The sequence below is a fragment of the Taeniopygia guttata genome, chromosome 3, assembly GCF_048771995.1.
Source record: "Taeniopygia guttata chromosome 3, bTaeGut7.mat, whole genome shotgun sequence".
NCBI classification, from domain to species: domain Eukaryota; kingdom Metazoa; phylum Chordata; class Aves; order Passeriformes; family Estrildidae; genus Taeniopygia; species Taeniopygia guttata.
Window position 1 is genome coordinate 6,510,810 of NC_133027.1, and position 20,653 is coordinate 6,531,462.

The 20,653-nt window shown below is 40.0% G+C and overlaps 1 protein-coding gene across 8 annotated transcripts in view; it reads left to right on the forward strand.

Moving 5' to 3' along the window:
• Window positions 1-20,653, forward strand: part of CD2AP (CD2 associated protein) — a 132,734-nt gene that overhangs the window by 72,930 nt on the left and 39,151 nt on the right. For 4 of the 8 annotated variants that reach the window (XM_072926303.1, XM_072926302.1, XM_030269956.4 and 1 more), the window contains exon 2: window positions 5,312-5,472. The exons of 1 other annotated variant lie outside the window; for it this stretch is intronic. In XM_072926303.1, the coding sequence (XP_072782404.1) occupies window positions 5,449-5,472 (24 nt within the window). In that variant the 5' untranslated portion in view covers window positions 5,312-5,448. Of the gene's footprint in view, window positions 1-1,107; window positions 1,188-5,311; window positions 5,473-10,074; window positions 10,347-15,325; window positions 15,473-20,653 lie in introns of those variants that run through there. 3 more of the 8 variants (XM_030269957.4, XM_041714985.2, XM_072926304.1) reach the window with 3 other exon arrangements.

The following is a 20,653-nucleotide window of genomic DNA, read 5'->3' on the forward strand; positions in this document are numbered from 1 at the left end:
AGCAGATGCAGAGCCTGGAAGAAGCCTGAACAGTGGGAGCTCTTGGCTGGGAGGGATTTGTCTTTGGTTCCTAAACCCTGGTGCTCACCTTGTGCTTGTGTCTTTACAGGAGAGCTTTGTAGACAAAACTCACAGTTTTGGGATCAGGAACTAGAATTTTAAGGGTGGTGGGAAGTCTGTCGGGCCTTTCTATTTAAGCATCTGGGTTGTCATCAGTGACTCAGGTCAGGGTGACAGGAAATTATATGGTATTGAAGTGGAAAGAAAACATTCTTATAACCACGTCTTATGTTTAACAATTACGGAGGTGTTTTGATTGTTCAGCATTTAAACACCTGAGCTACTTTTTCAGTGTTAAGGTCTGTCTTAAGTGGCTGAACATATACTTAATATTATTATTAAACCAGCTGAAATTCCTATAGCTCATAAATGGTAGAAGCATTTTTGTGGGAAAGCAGTTGGAAGGATCATTCTCCTTAAGTTCAGCACTTGATTTTTAAATAGTTGTGAAGAAAAGTATGGTAGTTAAAAGGGTAAGATTGTGTCTGCTGTAGTCTTTTGTCTGTAGTCTAAACTTGGTCTGCTATAAAATGAAATATCTTTGTAACTCTATTCATACATAATAACAAAATTGTTAGACTTTGTTTTATAGGAGACTAAATTTTGCAGGTTTTATATGATAAATGTACAAGTGGAAATAGCGGTACTAATGAAGTTTGTTTTAGGCATCTAGCAACTGTTGTGATAAATTGGTAAAGCAAAAGCTCAGTTTCTAATATAACTGCAGTTCTGCTGGCAAGGTACCTCTGGAGGTCACACGACTTTCCAGGGTTGTTGTTCCAATAAATGACTTTGAACTGGCTTGAAACCTGCCTGAAGAGGCTTTTATGGAGCACTGCAGCAATTTATTTTTGCTGCTTCACATTGGACTCTGTCCCTCCAGGCCTGCAGCAGGTTTCAGCAAGGCTTCCCAGTTCATGCAAGGATTTCAGTTATCTGATGAATCCATCTCCTGTCATTAAAAAAAAAAAGTATAAGCTATTGAAGTGTGTTTTTAATGGAATTTATTTTAAATCTGCTTTGTGTCTTTTTCTTTGGCTACTACAGAAAGGTCACTGGGTTCTGACAGTATTGTGATTCCCTAAACCAAGTACCAAGAATGTGAAACTAACTGTGCTGTTTGCTGGGTGAGTGCCTATTTCTATTGAAGACACAGGCATGCTAGAATTTTGATGTATTTTCCACTCTTCCTTGATTTATGTTTCGATTTCTGTTTTAGGGCTACCAGAGGGCCTTAGTTACCTCTAATGGGCAACTTTGGGAAGTGTTTGTGTAGCTGAAGGCATCCTTTGTTTAAAATCAGAGAGATGGGTGTAATGTGGCCATGCCTCTTGGGAGACTGGGCCTCTGCCTTGGCGCTGGGATGTGGCTGGCAGAAGAGCTGGTTGTGTAAGGTTTGGATAAGTGGGGAGTCCAGCTGTGCCAGCAGTGACTGAATGCCTGGTGCAGGCAGTGTTGCTGTCTTGGCTGACAGTGGGAGCTGTTTTGTCAGAGGTGTTAGGCAGGATGCTGTGCTGTGGGGAATTACGTGGTCTGCAGCTGCTGACTAGCTTTGACATGTTTGGGGTGTTTTATCACAGAATCAGGTTGGAAAAGACCTCTGAGATCATCGAATCCATCCTATGATCAAACACCATCCAGACCACAGCATCAAGTGCCACATTCAGTCTTCCCTTAAACACTTCCCTGGGCTGGCCATTCCAATATATGATCACTCTTTTCACCCTTTTGTGAAGAATGTCTTCCTAATGTCCAACCCCGTTGTCTCACTCTTGTTTTGTTAATGAGGTTTTCATCTTACTAAACGGCAAGAACTGAGCAGACCCTTCCCACAGAGCCATCTTCCTCCAAATATGTCCAGTCAATTTTTTTTTTGTAGCTGTGTTGATTTTAATTAGTCAGTTGCCCCTAAAAATAGGTCAGAACCTTCAAAAAACACCATCTGGAAGGTTTCCTGAGTATGTTGGAAAGCTGTGATCGCTGGATGACAATGTGTTTATGTATGTTTAAGTGCATTTATTTGGTTTTATTTTGTCCCACTGCCTCTTGTGTTTTCATTGGGCACCGCTTGGTCTTTTCCACACCCTGATTGATGAGATACCCCTGAGCCTTTTCCCAGCCCTTGCAGCCTTTCCTTGTGTGCAGATACTGTGAAAACTCGGGAGAAAGTTGTGTGCCCCTCTCAGGTGAACTTTAGTGTTTCTGGATGTGCTAGAAAAGCACAGTAAACCTCACAGTGTTCCTGTTGAAGCCTATTTTTCATTTGAGACTTGATAATTACGGACTTACTTGGATGCCCCAGATTGAGCTACAGATAATTGATTTGAGTGAGGTTTGAAATGGAGGAAGCAGTGTAAAAATCAGAGGGGAGATAAGCTAGGTAGGTTTGATATCTTGTGCTGCTGAGGAGTTCTGCTGCACCTTCTACCAGTTGAGAATTTTTAAAAGCAGTTTTGATCAGCTGGTATTGAGTCCCCCTTACTGCTGACTGATGGCAGTGAATCTGTTAGTGTGTAAAGCTTATAGGTGAGAACCTGAAGCATTCAGAACTAGTACAAGAATTAAGAAGTATAATCAGTTAACCAATGTAATTTCTAGTAAGTGTTCTTATAAGGAGTTGTGATTCCTTAAAAACATTTTCTGTCATCGCTGGACTCTGTTTTTACTTGGATAAATATTATACTTTAGTATTTTTCAGAGATTTATTTAATCTGGACTGGTTTGGCAGCACAGAAATTACTTGCCCATTACCCGGATCATTCAACTATTGCTACTTGCTAATATTGAAAAGCAAAACTGCTAAGTGTACTTGAGGATCACATAGTAGCAAGACATGGGATGTGTAGCTCCTTGCTGATCCTCTGCCATCATATGAAAAAAATCTATGGGATGAAATAATTTAACATTCCCCGTGGTCCCTTCCACTTTACAGATGAGGCAGCAGAATTCCTGTCTCTTTGTCTGTGTATCCATGAGGGTGAGGATGGCTTTGGGTATCACTGAGGAAATCAGCACCTTGGTATTACAAGAGGAAATTCAGCACCTAAATTTCAAGTGTAAGAAGGTGATGTCTGTTTACTGCTATTTGCCTTCGGAACATGAAGACATGTGGGTGATGACTTGGAGGTTTTTCAGGTTTTCTCTTTGTTGTTGGCATGACTGAGTCGGTGTTTTGTACTCTAGAAAGGTGACCAAATAAATGTGCTGTGCATTTCAAACACAGATACAGAAACGTTCTCCTAAGGGAGTAAATAAGCTTTCAGTAGAATTGGTTCATGTTGACACAGTGTGGGTGTGATTACCTACTGCAGCTGTGGAAAAAGGACCAGGTGTTTGGCAGTGCAAGTCACTTCTGTGAGCATTTGCCATGACTGACACTGTTGTGATCCATTTTCCATGTTTAACTTTGTAAAGCTGTTCTATAGGATATGCTACCTGCTAATGTGCTTCAAAACATTGTATCATAAGAGAAGTAAATGACATGGATATTTCTTACATTTTTCTACATTTATAGGTTTCCAGAATGGTTGGGTTGAGTTGGTTGGAAGGTGAAGTTTTCATTTGCAGACTCTTAGGTGACAAATGGCTGTTGTCTTTATGATTTGTGACTGCCAGAATTTCCTGTATGTTTGGCAATATTTTGTCAGCCATTCAAGAGACAGTTCTGTGCAGAAGCAAGACAGAGCTACTGTGCTTTCTGAAGGCAGTAATGGGGGAATAGGATGTTTTGAAAGAAGCTTAAAGAGTACATTTGGCAAAGATAAATGTCTAGAGTAGAAAAAGTGTGTGCTGGAAGTTCCAGGTGTGTATCATAGGCAGGTAACTCTATGATGACTTATGCTCATAAGAAATAATTTTTTTTTGTTAAAGGAAGAAAGTTTAAAAATTAAGTCTTTAAAAGTCTTCAAATTAAGTCTGGCAAAATTAAGTCTTCACATTTATGTCTACTGATTCCTTTGTTAATGGGTGCATTCAGAAAATAGTTTGCCAGACATATAATTCAAGCATCTCTCGCATTCATGTCACCATCATGTAGTTCTGTTTTTTGCTAAGGGTTTTCTGGCTGTCCATAGGCAGCAAAGGGATAAGGGCTTAATTGCAATCACTGCAGCTGCACTTGTGATTAAAACTGCCCACAGATTGGAATTACAGATTGGTTTAATTACACAAGGAAATAATGCTTCTTCTCATTTGATTCCTTCAATTTTAAATTAATTGTTGGGTATTATTATGCACTGATAAAATAGATTAACCTGGGAAAAAAACTTCTGCAACCATTCAAGATTTCTGTCTTTTAGCCTTGTGCTCTTGTGCACTGTGATCTTCAGAGGAGAGGGAGCTTTCAGTGAGGACAAGGTTTTAACATTTATCAGTGCCTGGCTATTTGACTGAATTTGAGTGAGAGGGAAGATTATTTGGTTGCTGCAGGTTTGTGGAAATTTCAGGCATGAACAGAATTCTTGATGAACAAATGGGTCTTTATTGCCAAACAAGCCTTAAGCTGTCAGTGAACAACTCTCATGGATCTAGTGCAACAGATGGACAAGTGTGTGAGCACTGCTGTGCTCCTCTGAGTAAACTCCACTGTATCAAAAGTAAAGCTCACTTGCTTATTCTACTTCATATAAACCAAATGCCTCTGAAGGAGGGCGCTTTTTTATATATTTGCACTTTAAGTTGTATGATACTGTCAATCACACACCTTCTAGCTATATTGCATTTCTTGGATCAAGCCTGCAAAAGTTGTGTGTGTAGCGATTAGTTTTTTGCAAACGTAGTAGCAGGCTCAAGTACGAGGATAAATAAGGCATTGCAAGTATGTACCATACACAAAGTGTCTGATCCTTGGCCCCAAAAGGGCACCGAATCAGAAACACTTGCCCTGTGGGCAGTGATTCACAATTAGTAAATCTTCAGCTGGAACTTGGTGGGGAAAAAGAAAACATTGCCAGCAATTCCTTCTGCCAGACATGAACAAAAGCCCACCCACCACCACAAAAATATGACCTGGCGTTCTATTCCTAATTTTACTTTATTCTAATAGGTACCTATGCAATTGTTTCTCCCTCTCAAAAATGCATGGGAATGTCACAATTCACACATGAGCATTGCTGTGAGGGAAATGCTTGTTGTTAGCATTCATTGTTAGGTTTGGTTTCTGAATGTGCATGGCTTTCAAGTTGCATTTCCCATTCTGGGTTGTATTCATTGTGCATGGTTTTTTGTTTTGTTTTTTTTTCCCCCTTTTTAGTGGACTATATTGTGGAATATGACTATGATGCAGTGCATGATGATGAGTTAACAATCCGAGTTGGGGAAGTCATCAGGAATGTGAAAAAACTGGAAGAAGAAGGATGGTTGGAAGGGGAGTTAAATGGCAGAAGGGGCATGTTCCCTGACAATTTTGTGAAGGTGAGTTTTCTGCATTGGCTTGATTTTACTGTGATGGTGTGGCTGGATCATTGTTACTGAAATAGTTGGAATACACAAAAGTTGTATTTGTAACAGGATTTTTTTTTTAACGGGAAGACATTCAAGGTGCTGACATTTTTTTAATATGCTTTTGAAGATTTGTAAAATATAAATTCTGCCATCTGTTCTTACTGTAGCATTTATTTTGGCCTCTATCCTTGCGTTATGTGGTTTCACTCTGACTTCAACCAAGTTGTCTGTAGCCATGGTTACCTGCTTTAGTGTGATGAACTGATTAAAAAACCAAAAATATAAGAAAACCCTAAACCTACCCCTACAGAAGACATCCAGCCATGAGAGAGTTGGCAAAGTGAGGTCACAGCTCAGCTCATCTGTAATGAAAACCTGCATCCTCAGGCTGTGCTGATGTGGATTCTTCAGCCTGGATCAAGCTGCTGTATTTGAAGGGGCAATTCTGCTTTACCCTGAACTCTGCTGCTGGCTCTGCCTTTTCTGTGGCTCTGCAAACTCCTTGGTGTAACACTTCCACATAGTCCAAGTGAATGTAGGTATTTCTACCCCTTTTGAAGTGAAATTAATTCTTTGCAAACCAGAAATATCCTGTGTCTCTTACTGTGCTACCTTCATGTTGTAAAACTGAAGGGGATATTGGTCCAGTGCTATAAACACTTCTTTATATATATTTTGAATTTTAGAATTTTTCTGAAAAATTGAAAAAGTGAAAATATTATTTTATGACTTACTGTGAGGGGTTTTAAGATTTTTCTTTTAAAACTGATGGGGGAACAATCCAGTTGTTCTCAGAGAGGGTCTCCTACTAAGGGAAAGTTTGTACAAATGCTTTTCACTTGTCTAACATTTTCAAGTTGTTGGTAGTTTAGTTTGAAGTAATTTTTGGGGTTTTGAATCCTGTATAAATAGTGATTTGACCTCAAGTGGAGTTTGATGATCACTGTGATAATGTTGTTAATTAGCTCTGAAATGCTGTGTAGGAAGAAAGCATCAGTTCTTTGCTGGTTTGTGTGTTATCAATTTGTCCTGCTGCAAAGATGGGTCGGATGTGACATGTTTCTGTGTTAACTACCATATTTGTTGGGTGTTTTCTTTCCCTTCTGCAGCTGTGGCTTTTCTAAACTTTATTGAAAATTATTTCCATCCTGGCGTCTCAGCTGCAGGTATTTTTAACTTTCCAGCTGCTCACATGTGCATGGCATGGTCGGATGTCCTGAATTACAGGGGACAATCAGGTTTCTAGAAGGCGTAGGGGTTTGGAGAAACAGAAGGGAAGTTGTGTAGAAGAAAATGATCACTTTTGTTTCATGACAACAGGGGTAACTTGCCTTCTTGGTGCTGGAGCTGAGTGCAGTTATGAGGCTGATCTTGGGAACTTTTCTTCAAGGTAATATGTTAAGGCTGGAAGGCTGTTGTGCAGTGGTGAGATCATGGGAAAGCACTAATTGTTAGGGAGGTGAAAGTTGTGTGTTTTCTTCATGGTCAATTTATAGTTCCTTTGTAAAAGTTAATTAACAGGTAGTGATAGTTTGAGAGACTATTTCTGGGAAAGCTGTTGCAGTAAAGTGTTTTGGTGGTGTGTTGTTGTTTGTTTGTTGTGCCTCCTCTCAAACCATTCTCATTTGCTGCTGTAGTAGGCTGTTGGATCATGCTTCAGGATCTGTGGGATGTTACTATGACCGGACTCAGCAATTAAACTCACATGTCCCTTCTTGGCCTGGTGTGCTGTTAACACCTGCAAGGTGTGGGTGACCTGCTGGAGGGAGGTGGAAATGAGCTCAAGCAGGGCTGGACTTTGGCCCTGTAAATGAGGAAAGTCCCTGGAGAGATGAGTTTATTTGTTTGCTGCTAAGGGAGCCTCCACCATTGGGAGTGGTAAGAACAGTGAGGATGCTGACAAGAGATGAGTACTGCTGACTTCTCATGGCCCACATGAAAGGGAAGGAGCACAAAAGTCTGAAAGGGGACAGAAATGTGACCAGAGAACACCAATTGCTGTGGGCAGTACCGAGGGTTTCACTAAGTTTTACATACTTGGTTGCAAAATTCTAGGGCTGTACATAAATATTTATTACTTCCTGAAAGGATCATCTTACTCTTCTGTTACGAGTATAATTTCATGCATTAAATGAGGATATGGCCTGAATGCATTATGTGGTTCAATTTGTGGTGGCTCTTTGGTGACATATGTATACACACTGGTTTGTTACGAATTGAACTGCAGCCAGGATATAGCCTCTCCATGCAGACTATGATGGTAAATTTTAATTTGTGCTGATCTGGAAAAGATTAAAGTTTGAAGCTGAAAGTGCATGTGTTATCCACTAGATTTGCCTTCATGTGTAAAATCTAAAAACATAATAAATATGACAGACTAAACTGGGTAAAGATGAACATGTTTTCTTTTTCAAATGTTAGATGCTATTAGAGAAGATAATTTTTTTTTAAATAAATGCCTTTGATTTTCATCAACTGAAAGACAATTGGGAGGAAAGTTCTAATTCAAGCTAGTTTGGTTTTGCTAATTTTGTTAGCTTGTCTCTTCATGCTGTATGAGGGCAGGAAAAGAGTTTGTTGCCTTGGTGCCAGCTGCAGACTGTTCTTGGCTGTCGGGCAGCACAAGGCTGCTTCTTGCATGTTTGAAGGACAAGCAAAATGTGGACAGGAGGATTATTGCTGCATGCTGCCTGAATATGTTGGATGCCCCAGATTGAGACTATATCCTCACTGCTAAAGCACATCAGTCCCCTTCTCTTCCTTCCTTTTGCCCATGCATTGGATTTACTGCCATTTTATGCCACATCTCATGCTTTGAGAAATTTATCTTTTCTGTTTGAAGTATGACTAAGTGCTGTCAGCTTCATTTTGGGTTGTTAAAGCAGGAAATAGCTTTTTGATTAGGTCTTCCTTTAATTTCTCAAGTCTTTTAAATATTGCAAAATAATTTTAAATTGTGGTGGTAGGCTTGTTTTCATGTAGTGGTAGCAGTTGGGTCTTTGCTGTCAGAAGTGCAGCAGAGGAAGCTGAGACTGTTTTTAATTGAGTTAATTTGTTATACAGTGTGCGTGTGCTAAGCACTATGTGACTTTGAAACACTCCTATGGAGAAGGGAATTTATGGAAGCTTCCTGTGGATACTGATGTGATGCTGATGCTTGGTGCTTTATAACACCATCTGGTAACTTTTGTTTGGTTTTAATGGCTTCTACTCAAGCCTTTTGCATATTGATGGGGAGGTCTAGAGAATGATCAGAGCTTGGTGATGTCTGGTTCCTGGTGCCAGCTAGGACCAGGATGTTTTCTGTGATCCCATCACTTGCTGGGTTTATGAGCAGTCTGAGATGGCCTATCCCAAAAGGTGCAGTTCTTGGTGCTGATTTCTACTTGCATCATTTTGCTTTAAAAGAAAGAACTGTAGACTTAGCTAAAGGGAACCCCATAAAGCCTCTGAAACATCCTCAGGTACTACTGTGCAGTGCCACTGCATGGGGTGGGGAGTGGAAGGTGTTGTAGAGGCTGGGTGTGAACTTGGTGTGTGGGATGCCCAAAGCAATCCTAAAATGAGAAGATGGTGGTAAATGTACAGTTGAATACAAGTGAGTTAAAAAAAAAAAAGTGCAAACAATTACACTGCCTGCTTGTGAAGCTCATTTCCTTGAATTCACTTTTCAGTGCTGCAGCTTCTTAAAGATGTTCTGCCTGTGTTGCAGAGCTGGATTTTGGAGCGCACACATTTCCAGTGTTATTAACAAAACCTCGTGTGAAATTCCTGTTTAAACTGTGTGCATATCCTCTTTGAGTGGGGTTGAATTAGAGTTCTTGTTTCTGACATTGTTATTGCCATTTTTCTGCTTCTTGTATGGGCAATTTAAAATAAACAACTTCATAAATTCCTGAAAGGATTTAGCAATGGAACCTAGCAAACTTTTATTGTTTTCTTTGAGAGCAGCTTTTCCTTTCTAAAATCCATCATAGTGAAAATGTGCACACATTCATTTGTTTCCAGTGTGATTAAGAGAAGTGTAGTAATGCTGTTAGATGTGGGGTTTTTTGAGATACTAATGTGTGTGGAATATGTAAGACTTTTTTGTTTTGGGTTAGGTTTTATTTCCATTTGCTTCTAGACTTTATATAATATACAGGAAAAGTTCTCTGAAAGTAAAGATTAAGAGTCCAGGCCTTCCCTCCTTCAGAAAATCCCCAGGACCTCCCTCTTTTCTCTGGCCCAATGAGTCTTAACACCCTTTTTTGCATTTACTTTGACAAGATGGACCAAGATTCATTTTGTTGATTTGTCTTGTGGTCTATTCACTCTGCAGACACCTGTTGTGTTGATAACTGAAAGTGCTTAAGGTTTTTGTCCCTGCATAGCTGAGAAGTTTTTTTTTAAGAACTGAAGTTCCTTGTTTTATTTCATTTATTGCTATCTTAGTTTTGTAAATAGCTGTAATGTGAGTAATAGGCTTTACATGGTAGTAAAACCAGTTTGATCATAAGCTCAAGGCAGTAACTGGGATGAGGGAGGAGCAGTGGATAGATTAATCAGTAGCTTTCATCGGTTAAGGCAGAGAGGTTTGCCAGCAGGCTCTGGGACGTTCTGGTGAGTGAGCTGGGCACGGCTCTGAGTGAGTTTGGGCCATGCAGTCCCTCAGCCCTGGAGCTGGTGCAGGGACAGCCTCCTGCCTGTACAGGTGTGAGCAGCTGCTGCTGCTCTAGTGCCGAGCCTGGATCCTCTCCAGCTTAACACGTGAACTTTGCTTGCTGTGACATTTTTCTTCCTCCCCCTAAATAAAAAAAGCCTGCAACACTGGGCGTGTTTGAGCAAATATGTCCTTGGAAGTGGTAAGCCTGTTTTATTTTCCATATGTTCTTAACATCAAATGTTGTAAACAGAATTTGTGTTTCGGGGTAGTGAATGGAAACAGCATGAATTAAAGACTTATGCTTGCAATATGATTTTGAGGGTTTATTTAGTATATGGTGTAAATTCTTGGTTTTAGAATTGTTTGTGTAATAAAATTACTTGGGGTTGGTTTAGCTCGTGTCCCCTTCTGTAGTATAGGGAGACGCTTAGAGATTGCAGACATCTACTGTGCTTGCAGAAAGAGTTCCTTTTTAAAAGGATGATTTATTTTTAGTTGATTCTTTCTGTTCAACTTCCTGATCTGTGTGTTTGTGGAAACAAAACACAGCCCAAGCCTCTTTTCTTCCCTTTTCATCATCCCCTAGATGAATACTTTAGATTAGCACCCTGTGTTTGCTGCTTCTGTCCTGTGTTCTCACTGGAGGGATGCTGTTAAACATAAGTGTGCTCTGAGCTGGTGAGAGAAGTTTTGTCTGAAAGCTCCTTCAAGCATAGCATCTTCCTTAATTCCTTTTCAGAAATAGTAAGTTGACCTCACCCAGAACTTTAAACAGGAATCATGGAGTTGGGAGGGATCTCAGACAAGACAGACTCTTCTAGTCTACTTCTAATCTGGGCATGATTAAAAACTGTAGTAACATTAGTTAAAAAAGCAGATTAATAAATAAACTTTTAAGCAATGGGTATAGGTTAAGCCATACACATTTAGTTTGAAATAAGTAGGATGTATTTAAGGAATAGAATAAAATACCCATTTCCAAAGTGTTGGTATCTGCTCCTTAAAGTATTCTGTCCAAAATATTTGCATCCAAGTAAGGCTTGGAGAAAACAAGTTATGTAGTTATTGGTCCTGTTGGTCAAATTACATTTCACTTTATGCAGCCTTTTCCTTTGTTTTATTATTGCTTTGAAGAAGCTGTCACCATTAGCAGTGGGTTGTGCAGGGAGGTGACACAGAGTGCTCGAAGCAGCACTGCTTCTCAGGCAGAGTAGGCAGCTCTGCTGGTAAGGTGATATTTGCTTCAGAGCTGGCAGTTCTTGTTTCTCAGAAACAAAGATTACATGTGAGATTGAAAGCCATATTAAGTAATTTCAGTTTCAGTACTGAGTATATGAGAGAAGCGCTGGGCTCTGTCTTCAGGCAAGGAGTGAAGCTGAGCACTCAGGCTGGTGCTTTAACACCTGTTACCAGTATTATGGTGTCAAGCCATTGTTCCTGCTGGTTTTTCTTCAGGCTTTTGGGGGAAATAGGGCCACTGGAGGAGAGTGTAATTTCAGGGGGTACCTTGTGGGTTTGCCTGAGCTGCACCTGCTAATCCCATCCATTGGCACATGCCTGGGATTTGTGAGAATGGTGATAACGATTCCTGTGCTTGCAGGGTGAGAGACAAGTCTCTGCTATCAAGCTGTTTTGGCTGGAATAAACAAGGAAACATTTTTTTTCCAACTGGAATGTTGGTAATTCGTTTGGGTGAGCCTTGCTTAAGATCTGGAAACTATTGTTTCTAAAAATAACAGTAACAAAAATTAAATCAACTGAAAACACAGACAGATATAACCAGTGGCACTGATATATCAGCATTTTCACTGTATTTCAGAGCTCACCATGATTTATTCTTATTCCTGTGTCTTTTCCTGTTGAGTCACTGGATTGACTGCCTGGGTTCAGATCAGTTGGGTCCTGACCCTGTGAAGTCCCTTTGTGGTGTGACTATATTTGGCATGAAGAGGGGAAGTCTGGAGGTGTATTTGATCTAGCACTGTAGAGCTGCCTTTACTGACCCAGCTCTGCCCACACAGCCATTTGTGGGCACCTGTGTGTCAGGTTGTCTTTTCAGCTGTTGCCATGTCCACACAGGAATTTCCTTTGTTGGTGTTGGCTGGGGATGTATGAATTATTTCATATTCCAAGGCAGTATAAGTGTCTTGTTTTGTAAGAAAGAGCACGCAAGTGAGTTGACTATTTGAAATATTTATCTTTGATGGACTGTTAGATCTGAAATGTCACAGATGCTGTCCTCAAAAGTGAACTATTTAACTGAAGGAAACTCGTTGAAATGATGTGCCCCTTTCTCTGTCCAAGGTGACCTGTGCTTTAAGGCATTGAAAAAATCACCTGAGAAAAAGATTTCACTTTGCATTTGCGAACTATTGTTTCACTGCAAGAGTAAAAATCTGTGGCGTTGTGAAGTCTTTAGTGGCTAAATATGAACACAAAATGGGGAAAACACTGATGGTTCTTGTAATATTTAGTATATTTTCAATGATGAAATATATATATGTTGATGTTGTGTTGTTAAGAGCATGAGAGAAGTGGAAGTAGTCTCTAAATTTTGACTCAGTGGCAGCACTGATAGGGAACTTTGGGGAACTTAAGGTGCTGTTCTGAAGGACAGCAGGATAAAGCTGATGAATGTGATTAATGACCTATGTGAATACAGCCTAATGTGCTAATTATTCCCTCTGATTTGAGTTATCCAAGTTTGTTGATTGTACCTGTGCCTCTTGCTTTTCTAAATGCCATATCAGCTTGTGATGTTGCTCTGTGGTAACAGCACACTCCTGGATACTCCCAGAGCTGCTCTGATTGAGTGTGATGGTTTGTGTGGAAGAACCAGCAGGTTTATACATGTCCCTATTCCTGTAATAATGTGAAGCAGTCTGCTCCTTTGTCCATCCTTATTTAGATGTTACACTTGATTCATATGTAATTTTATAGCTTTCTCTCCAAGCACAGGAGCAAGCCAACCATTCCCTGCCTGGAGGCTGCAAACAGGGTGTGCTTCATCAGAAGATGTTTGCAACCATCACTGAGCAGACTCCACAAAGCATTGCTGGTGTTTCGGGCAGCACGGACTGAGTGGGCTTGTGCAGGAACATGACTTTTAAGTTTAGACTTTCCCTGTGTGCAGAAGTCTAAAATAGAGCTATAAATATGCGCTATGGAATTAGCATATGTGATAAGAGCAAAGAGGTCAGTTACCAGGTGCTGTTTGCTGTAATGTTTGTTACATCCCAAGAGGCTCTGGCTGCACATTCCAGCCATGTAATTGTAGTCCTTTGCCATATGTCTCATAAATCAACGTGTGTGTACACTCAACACAGTTAATATTAAATCGGTTCTTTTGCTTTTTTATGAGGTGGAATGAAGTAACCTTATGCTTAAACCTGCACAAGGGTAGCTCATCTCTGTCCTGTCATCTCTTAATATTTGCACCAATTGTGAATTTTTTGTTTGGTGGCTCATCATTTTGGAGGGGGAAGTTAGATCTTCTCTGCTGTCGTGGTTTTAATGAGTTTCAAGTGTACGTGTTTTTTGATCACTGGCTTTATTCAGTATTATGAGCTGATCTGAAAGTTTATTGTGGTAAATATTTTGTAGGTTTAACAAGATTTTTTGGTGCTCTTCACTTTGTAAAAATATAGTTTGGTGTATGTATGTGAATTCATTAGCTTTGGACTTGGTGTAATAAGCTTTTGAATTCATAGAAACTGATGGTGATAAGCATATTACATAGATGCTTTCAAAACAGGAGCAGAAAGCAGGATGCATTTTCAGTTAAAAATGTTAGTTAATGGATGAATCTCTGGTAATACCTAATATTTAAACCTTTTCTAATATCCACTGAGACTCCAGATTTATATTTTTAGCCCATATTTGGCAATCTCTTAAGCATTTAATTTTGTGTCCTAGGCAAGACTTGTGAAGGGATGTGAATGTCAGTGTTTTAACTTGTGGCCACGAGTGAAATGCTGAAGGTTTTACAGGCAATGAGATGGTGCCGTGGAAAAAGGATGCAGGGAAGAAGAAAGCTGAGGGTGACAGAATGGAGGCAGAAAGGATGATGGTGAGAAGGAACAAGGGATGTTCTGAGTTGAACATCAAAGTGAACCTGTGTGGTTGCTGGTTTCTCTGACCAGCAGTAGAGGCAATTAACTGGGAGAAGGGAAAGAAATGTCTTCTTGCCTTCCCATGTGGGGGAAGCTGATAAAACACATGTGCTGTAGAGTTGGAGCTCAGTCTTGCCTTTTGCCACGTGTGATTCTTGTTTTCATTGATCTGAGGCACTATTTTGTGGCTGGTGGTTGACAGGACATTAACTGTTATTCTATAACATAATTACAAGAAATATAATTAAATTTTCATATATGCGTATTAGCAAATATAATAGAGAAGAATTGCAATCAGTATTTTAAAATGGTTTTATCTGTCTATGAACATGGCAACACCATAAAATAAGGTATTATTTTCAGAAGTATTTTAAAATTAACTATTTCTTAATTAAATGGTTGGGAAACATTGATGTAAAGATCTGTGCTTCCTCTAGTTACTCCTGTTAATTTAGGTTTCCTTGCTCTGCTATTGGTAGACCTGGTGAGCTGACTGCTGACCTTTCCTGCATCTGGACTTTCAGGTTTTGTTTGAGGTCTCTTGTATTTTTGCCAATATTAACAAGACTTCATGTCAGATTCTGTTTTGACACTTGCTTGGTGCAAAGTTTATACGTATCCAATTCTCCATGACAAAATTGAATTATTTGTATATATAAAAACTATATGCATGCATTTTATAATCTGTATCAAAATGTGAAACTTCAAGCCTGCTTCTACATTACATCTACAGAATGTTCCTTATGTAGGAAGTTCAGCTCTTTGTCTGTTCTTGACCTTCAAGTATGACAATTATTCAGTGACTCAGGTTTTAGTCCTTAAATCTACAGCAATTCAGTTAATTTTTCATACTCCTGGAGATCCCACGTGTTGCATATTGTGAGAAAAAAGTGATACCGTGCCTGATTGATGATTGTTTTCCTCCCACACAAGGAGACAGTATTATTAAAATACCTATATTTAGCATAGATTATAACTCATGTAAAAATGTTGCTAACTTGTTAAACCATGTTATGTGATGTGGGTGTGGTTTAATAGAAAGCAGCAAGTCAGACTGTGAAGAGGCAAAGGCAGGGAGTGCTGCTGCCTCTGTTGGTTCAGCCTGATGGTGGGTCAGCACTTACACCCACTGATTCACGTTGAACATTCCCTACTTCAACCATAAATTGAGCTCCCCAAAATCAACTCAGACACCTGTTACACTCTCCAGGAGGTAAGTTATCTTGCAAACAAAGGTTATTCATCTTGTCTGTTCTTCAGATGGTAGCTGCTTTCACCTTTAGGCGATTTGTTTCTATTTTCAAGGATAATGTTTAATTCTCTGGAGGGTCAGGGGCAGCCTCTGACCTCTCCCAGCCAAGCTCTTCTTTTGGGAGGTGGAACCTGCTCTGATCTCCTGAATTCCCCAGGGGAAAGAGCTCAGCAGCTTCTCAGCTATTTTGGTTCATGGATTTTCATGATGGTTCCCTTTAGGTCAGGTAAAGTAATGAGACAGGTAGAAACAGCTGCATGTTACTCATCTTTCTTTTGTTGCCTTTATTAAATATTTTGCCTCTGGGCACCAACATTGAGGATGAGAAATCATTTTCTACTCAAGGAAGAGACACAGGCAAAATGAAAGGATGTGGGATATTTAAGATTTAAGTGACTGGAGCTGTTAAGGCTGCCATGTGCCTGCCTGTCTGTTGCTGCTACTAAAACTGGAAATGTGGTGCCTAAATAATTAGTTATGTGAAGATTTTTGTGCTCCGAGAACTGAGGTTTCATTGCTCTTGAACAGCTTACAGATGACAATCTGTAGGCAACTGTACAGATTTTTATATGTATTTATATAGATTTTTATATGTATTTATATAGAGTCACATTTCTATGTGTTTTCTTTTTCCAAAAATGGCATTTTGCAGGCTGTGAACTTGTATAAAGAGAACTATTGCCTGCTTCAAATTCTTCCCTCTCCTGTAAAATAACAGGTTCAGTTCTGAGTTACTTATTTTCTATGCTCTAAAATATGAGTCATGGACTTAATTTTTCAGTCCATGGATTCTTCACTGCTGTTCTGATGGGGAAGAAAAGAGATGAGATAATTGTACATGTAGGCTCAGAGATTTATCTTTGTGTATTCTTTAGCTCAGCCTCTTTAGAGATTGAGACCATTATCTACTGCTTGAGATCTTGCTTTAAAATGTACTCAGCCACTAAGAGTAATGCACTCATTTTTGCACATACTGATGCTACAGTGGAATTAATGTAAGAAGTCTAAAGATGATTGTTCCTTGTATGATGGCATATATAGGAGGAGATGGCAGCTGAAGCCTTAATAGGCATGTATACTTGAAGAACCTAGCTGAGGATTTAGATTTGCTGGATAATGAACTTCTCTGTGGCCCATAATTCAGGAATAGACCTCATATTTTTAACTCCTGGCCTTTCAGACACTCTGACCTGCTTTCTGCATCTCCGCTGCCTGCCTGATTTGAGAGCTCTCGGCTTCTGGCGAGGGAAGTGGGGAGGATCCAGCTGTCCCTGCTGGAGCCGTGGATGGGCAGGCGGCTGCTGGAGGGGAGGCAGCTCGGAAGTAGGTCAGGAGCACTCGCTTGTTTTAACAGCATCATGAGCCTGTGCATGCATTTACATGTGTTGCATTTTTGTCTGCATATAAAGAATAGTTCTTGCATCACCATTGCTGCATTTAAATGATTTGGCGATTTTTATTTGTAAACATATATGCATTTCTGTGACGGATTATTAAACTGTGACAGAGGCAATTAAAGCGAAAACCACTTTTAAAATTTTTTTTGGTAGTTAAATTTTTCTACTTGTTTTTTGCCTATCAGGCTTCAGTGAGTTTGTAAGTGTTGTGAAATACACATTCAGTGGAAATTATGAAAACTTCAGACCTTTATGACTACTGCTGTAGTTCACAACAGAACAAGTGGGTGGTTGCTTCCCAGTGGAGTGTGTTTTACGCCAAGAGACAGTCTGTATTGACCTTGTACTGTGAACTCATAAATGTGCAAAATCATGCTGCTCATGGAAACACTGACAAGCCTTGAACTGCAGTGGACTGGCAGAATAAAATTATTAAAATTTTCAGCTGCAGTTAATGTCATATTTCCATTTTGCTTTTGCTGGCTGGCAGCTGTCAGTGGCCTCACCTTGGGAAAAAGATGAAGTGTCCTGGAGCTTTTTGTTGGTATTCTCACAACACAGACTTGCTCTGATAATATGGGTTTAAGGCTGACTTAAAACCCACCAAATACAAAGAAAGAAAACTGCCATGTGACAGGAGCCTTGGGCATGTTCAGGTTGGGTATAGTGGTACCTCAGAGGTGAGACCTGTGGGCAGTGTCATTTTCCAACCACTGAAGTTCAAGCAAGCTGTTTGGAAGAGATGTAAGAATTGCAAACTCTTATTAACGTTATTAATAAGGCATGAATTAATGCTTTCATCAATAATTTTCAGTTTTGAGAGATCCAGCCTGTCTTTGTGTAGAAATTACTTCCTTTGTGAAAGGAGTCATAAGGATGATGTCCAGAATGAAGATGCTGGCAGGGGTGATGGGTGTGTATCAGAGGATCCTGTGTGCTTTTGAAAATCTTGGAGCACTTCCCTGCTGTTAGAAGACTGATGTGAACTGCGGGGTTGTGGTGTAGTGGACCACATGCAGGTGTGGAGACCAGGGATTCCTGAATTTGTTTCAGTTTGGTTTAATTTTAGTATGGTTTATAATGCCCCAAGGAAGGATAATTAATGTTGCAGTTTGTCTTTAACAATGAGAACAAAAAACCAGTTCTTTCTTTACAAGAATATGACATATTATAGAGGGTTAAATATGAAAAAAGCAGTTGCTGGCCCATTTAGGTATTGCTTACTGACACCTTCTGCAGTTCTTTGTCAAAACTAGATTTATGCCTGCCTGCTGTGGCAGAACTCTGTCACGTGGTTGTTTTTTCTCTCCTTGTTGCAAAGCAGCTCCATGTGATGCTCCAGTGCTGTTTTTTAATACACAAAGTAAAACCTCACTGTCGACTCTGATTCAAACCTGACTGGTACCAGTCCTGTACCCTGTCTGCTCCTTGTATATCTGATGGATTTGCAGTGTCTGCTCCTGTTTTTATCACAGTAACCTTGAACTTCTCCTTGCATCCTCTTTGCTTTTGTGTGTCTTGAATTACGATGATTTCTCTTAGCTGTATATTGAAGTGTTCACAGCTTTCCTATCCTGGCTGTGGTAGGAAGGTACAGAGAGTACCTTCCTGGTGCTGCCAGGCTCTCCCGCTGTCTGATTGTTCTTTTGGATGTCTGCTGAGGAAATTCTTCACCAGTAAATCTTCAGCCTTTGCACTGGCAGCAAGATTTTCTGCATGTAATAACTATACACAGAATTATTTTAGGTCTTATTTTTTTTAATGTAATTCCACCGTACTTCCTGAGACCCACAGTATTTTCTACCTGTCACTACTTCATATGGAGACTCAAGCCTGGCAAGAAAGTTGTTCAAGCACTGCTCTTTTTGGTTTTGCATATTTGGTCTTTTGTAGTGGGTGCTGCTTTTGTCTGAAATAAATTCCAATTATTTATAACCTATCCGTAATTTTGCTGTCTTTGATGCTGGACTTAAAAGCATATTGTCTGTTTAATTCAAATTACTGATTGACGTGATGCTTATCTCACAATATGGAAGTGGTGTGTGTGTTGGTTTTTGTTCTTTTTCATCTAATAAATAAATTTAAATAAAAGAAAAAAAGGTCATGTTTTTGACCAAACTGCCTGTGTGGGGCTTCCCCACTTCCATTTTGCATCTCTGTGTTTTTACAAAGCAATTGAAGCAGCTGCTTCTGAAGTCTTTTGCAAAGTGCTGACCTCGGGAAGGAGCCTGGAGCTGACTCTTTACTGGAAAGTGTTTCAATTGAGAAACCTGGGGAAATACTAGTTCCTGGAGCAGCTTGGAGATTTTAGAGCCTGTATAAATTGAATAGCAAAAAAAAAAAAAAAAATTAAAAATCCAGGGGCAGGCAGAAGCACTCTAGGCATATTTTCAAGCACCAGTATGTTTTTAAGATGAGCAGAATGGCCTTGTCAGCAAGGCAGCTAGGATGATATTTTGGAGGTGACAAACTTTTCAACTGTAACCAAATTTAATTGCTTACAGTTTTATTAGACTTCTAAGTAACAGGCCAAAAAAAATCTGTAGGCCTGAGAATGACAAAATCTTTGAAACGTAAAATGTCTGCTCAAATGAGAGGTAGACAGGATACTGTGCTATTCAAGAGGGGTTAGTTTTTGTTAGTTTTGGGGTTTTTTGAACTTGGAAGATGGGATGGCTCTCAGCAGAGCCAAGATCTCCGGAGCTGAAGTCACTATGGAGGAAGGAGAGTAACAGCAGGAACTACTCGGCTGTTTTCTAAAAAGCCTTTTTTATGTAATGTAGATGAGTGGGAGGAAAAATCCTGCTGTCTGCAGTCTTGCTCTGTTCTTTTGAGAAATTGGAAGATGCTTTGGTCTGTTTAACTTGAGGTTCATAGTACGTTTGAAAGCATCAGTGGGTGTTCAGACCTGTTGAGTTTTCCAGCTGGACAGCTACAAGTAAGAAAGCTGGGCTTTAATGGTCCAAAAGCACCAGACAGACAGGTCCTGGGGAATATGTTCCTCATATTTTTGGCATTTTATCAGCATATGGGCTTTATTGTCTTGAAGTTCATGTTCAAGAGTTCACATGACACGAGTAAGTGTATATATATGTCTTGCCAATTCTGTTTTCAAGTATTAAATATTTTATTGCAGCTACAGCTGCAATAACTCATGGAGTTGTTAACCAGTGGGTACTGATGGTGGATACAAGAATTGTTCTGAAGTGGATCACAAAAAGCTGCAAGTACTTATGGGTGTTTGCATCCCCAGAGATGGTGTGGAGGCAGACAGGACCATGGGTGCAGAAAGGGATTAGACAGCTCCAGCTGCAGGCACAGGAGGGAGGGGAGGCGATCCATCTCCCTCATGGAACCCTTGCAGGTGCTCTGGGAGCACGGGAGGATCTGAGCTGCAGGAGCTCTAAAGAGCATTTGGGATTTTGGCTGCTGGAAGCTGTGTTCTGCAATAGATGGGCCATTGATCCGACTTAATGGGTTTGTTATTGTGCAAAGGGATGGTTTCCTTCTTTCAGAATATCTGTTTTCCAGTAGAATCCCATTTAATGAGCTGATGCAATAGAGTGACTGTTGCTGCTTGGCCTTTTTGTCAAGAAGTGGTGCTTTCTTGTTTATAGGCTTCTCAGTCTTGGTTGGCACGATCAGTTTCAATACTAACATTCTAATTTAGAAAGATTAGGAGAGTAGGAGACATTAACCAGAAAAATGGTATCTCTGATATTTTCCTCTTAAATCTTTCCCCTCA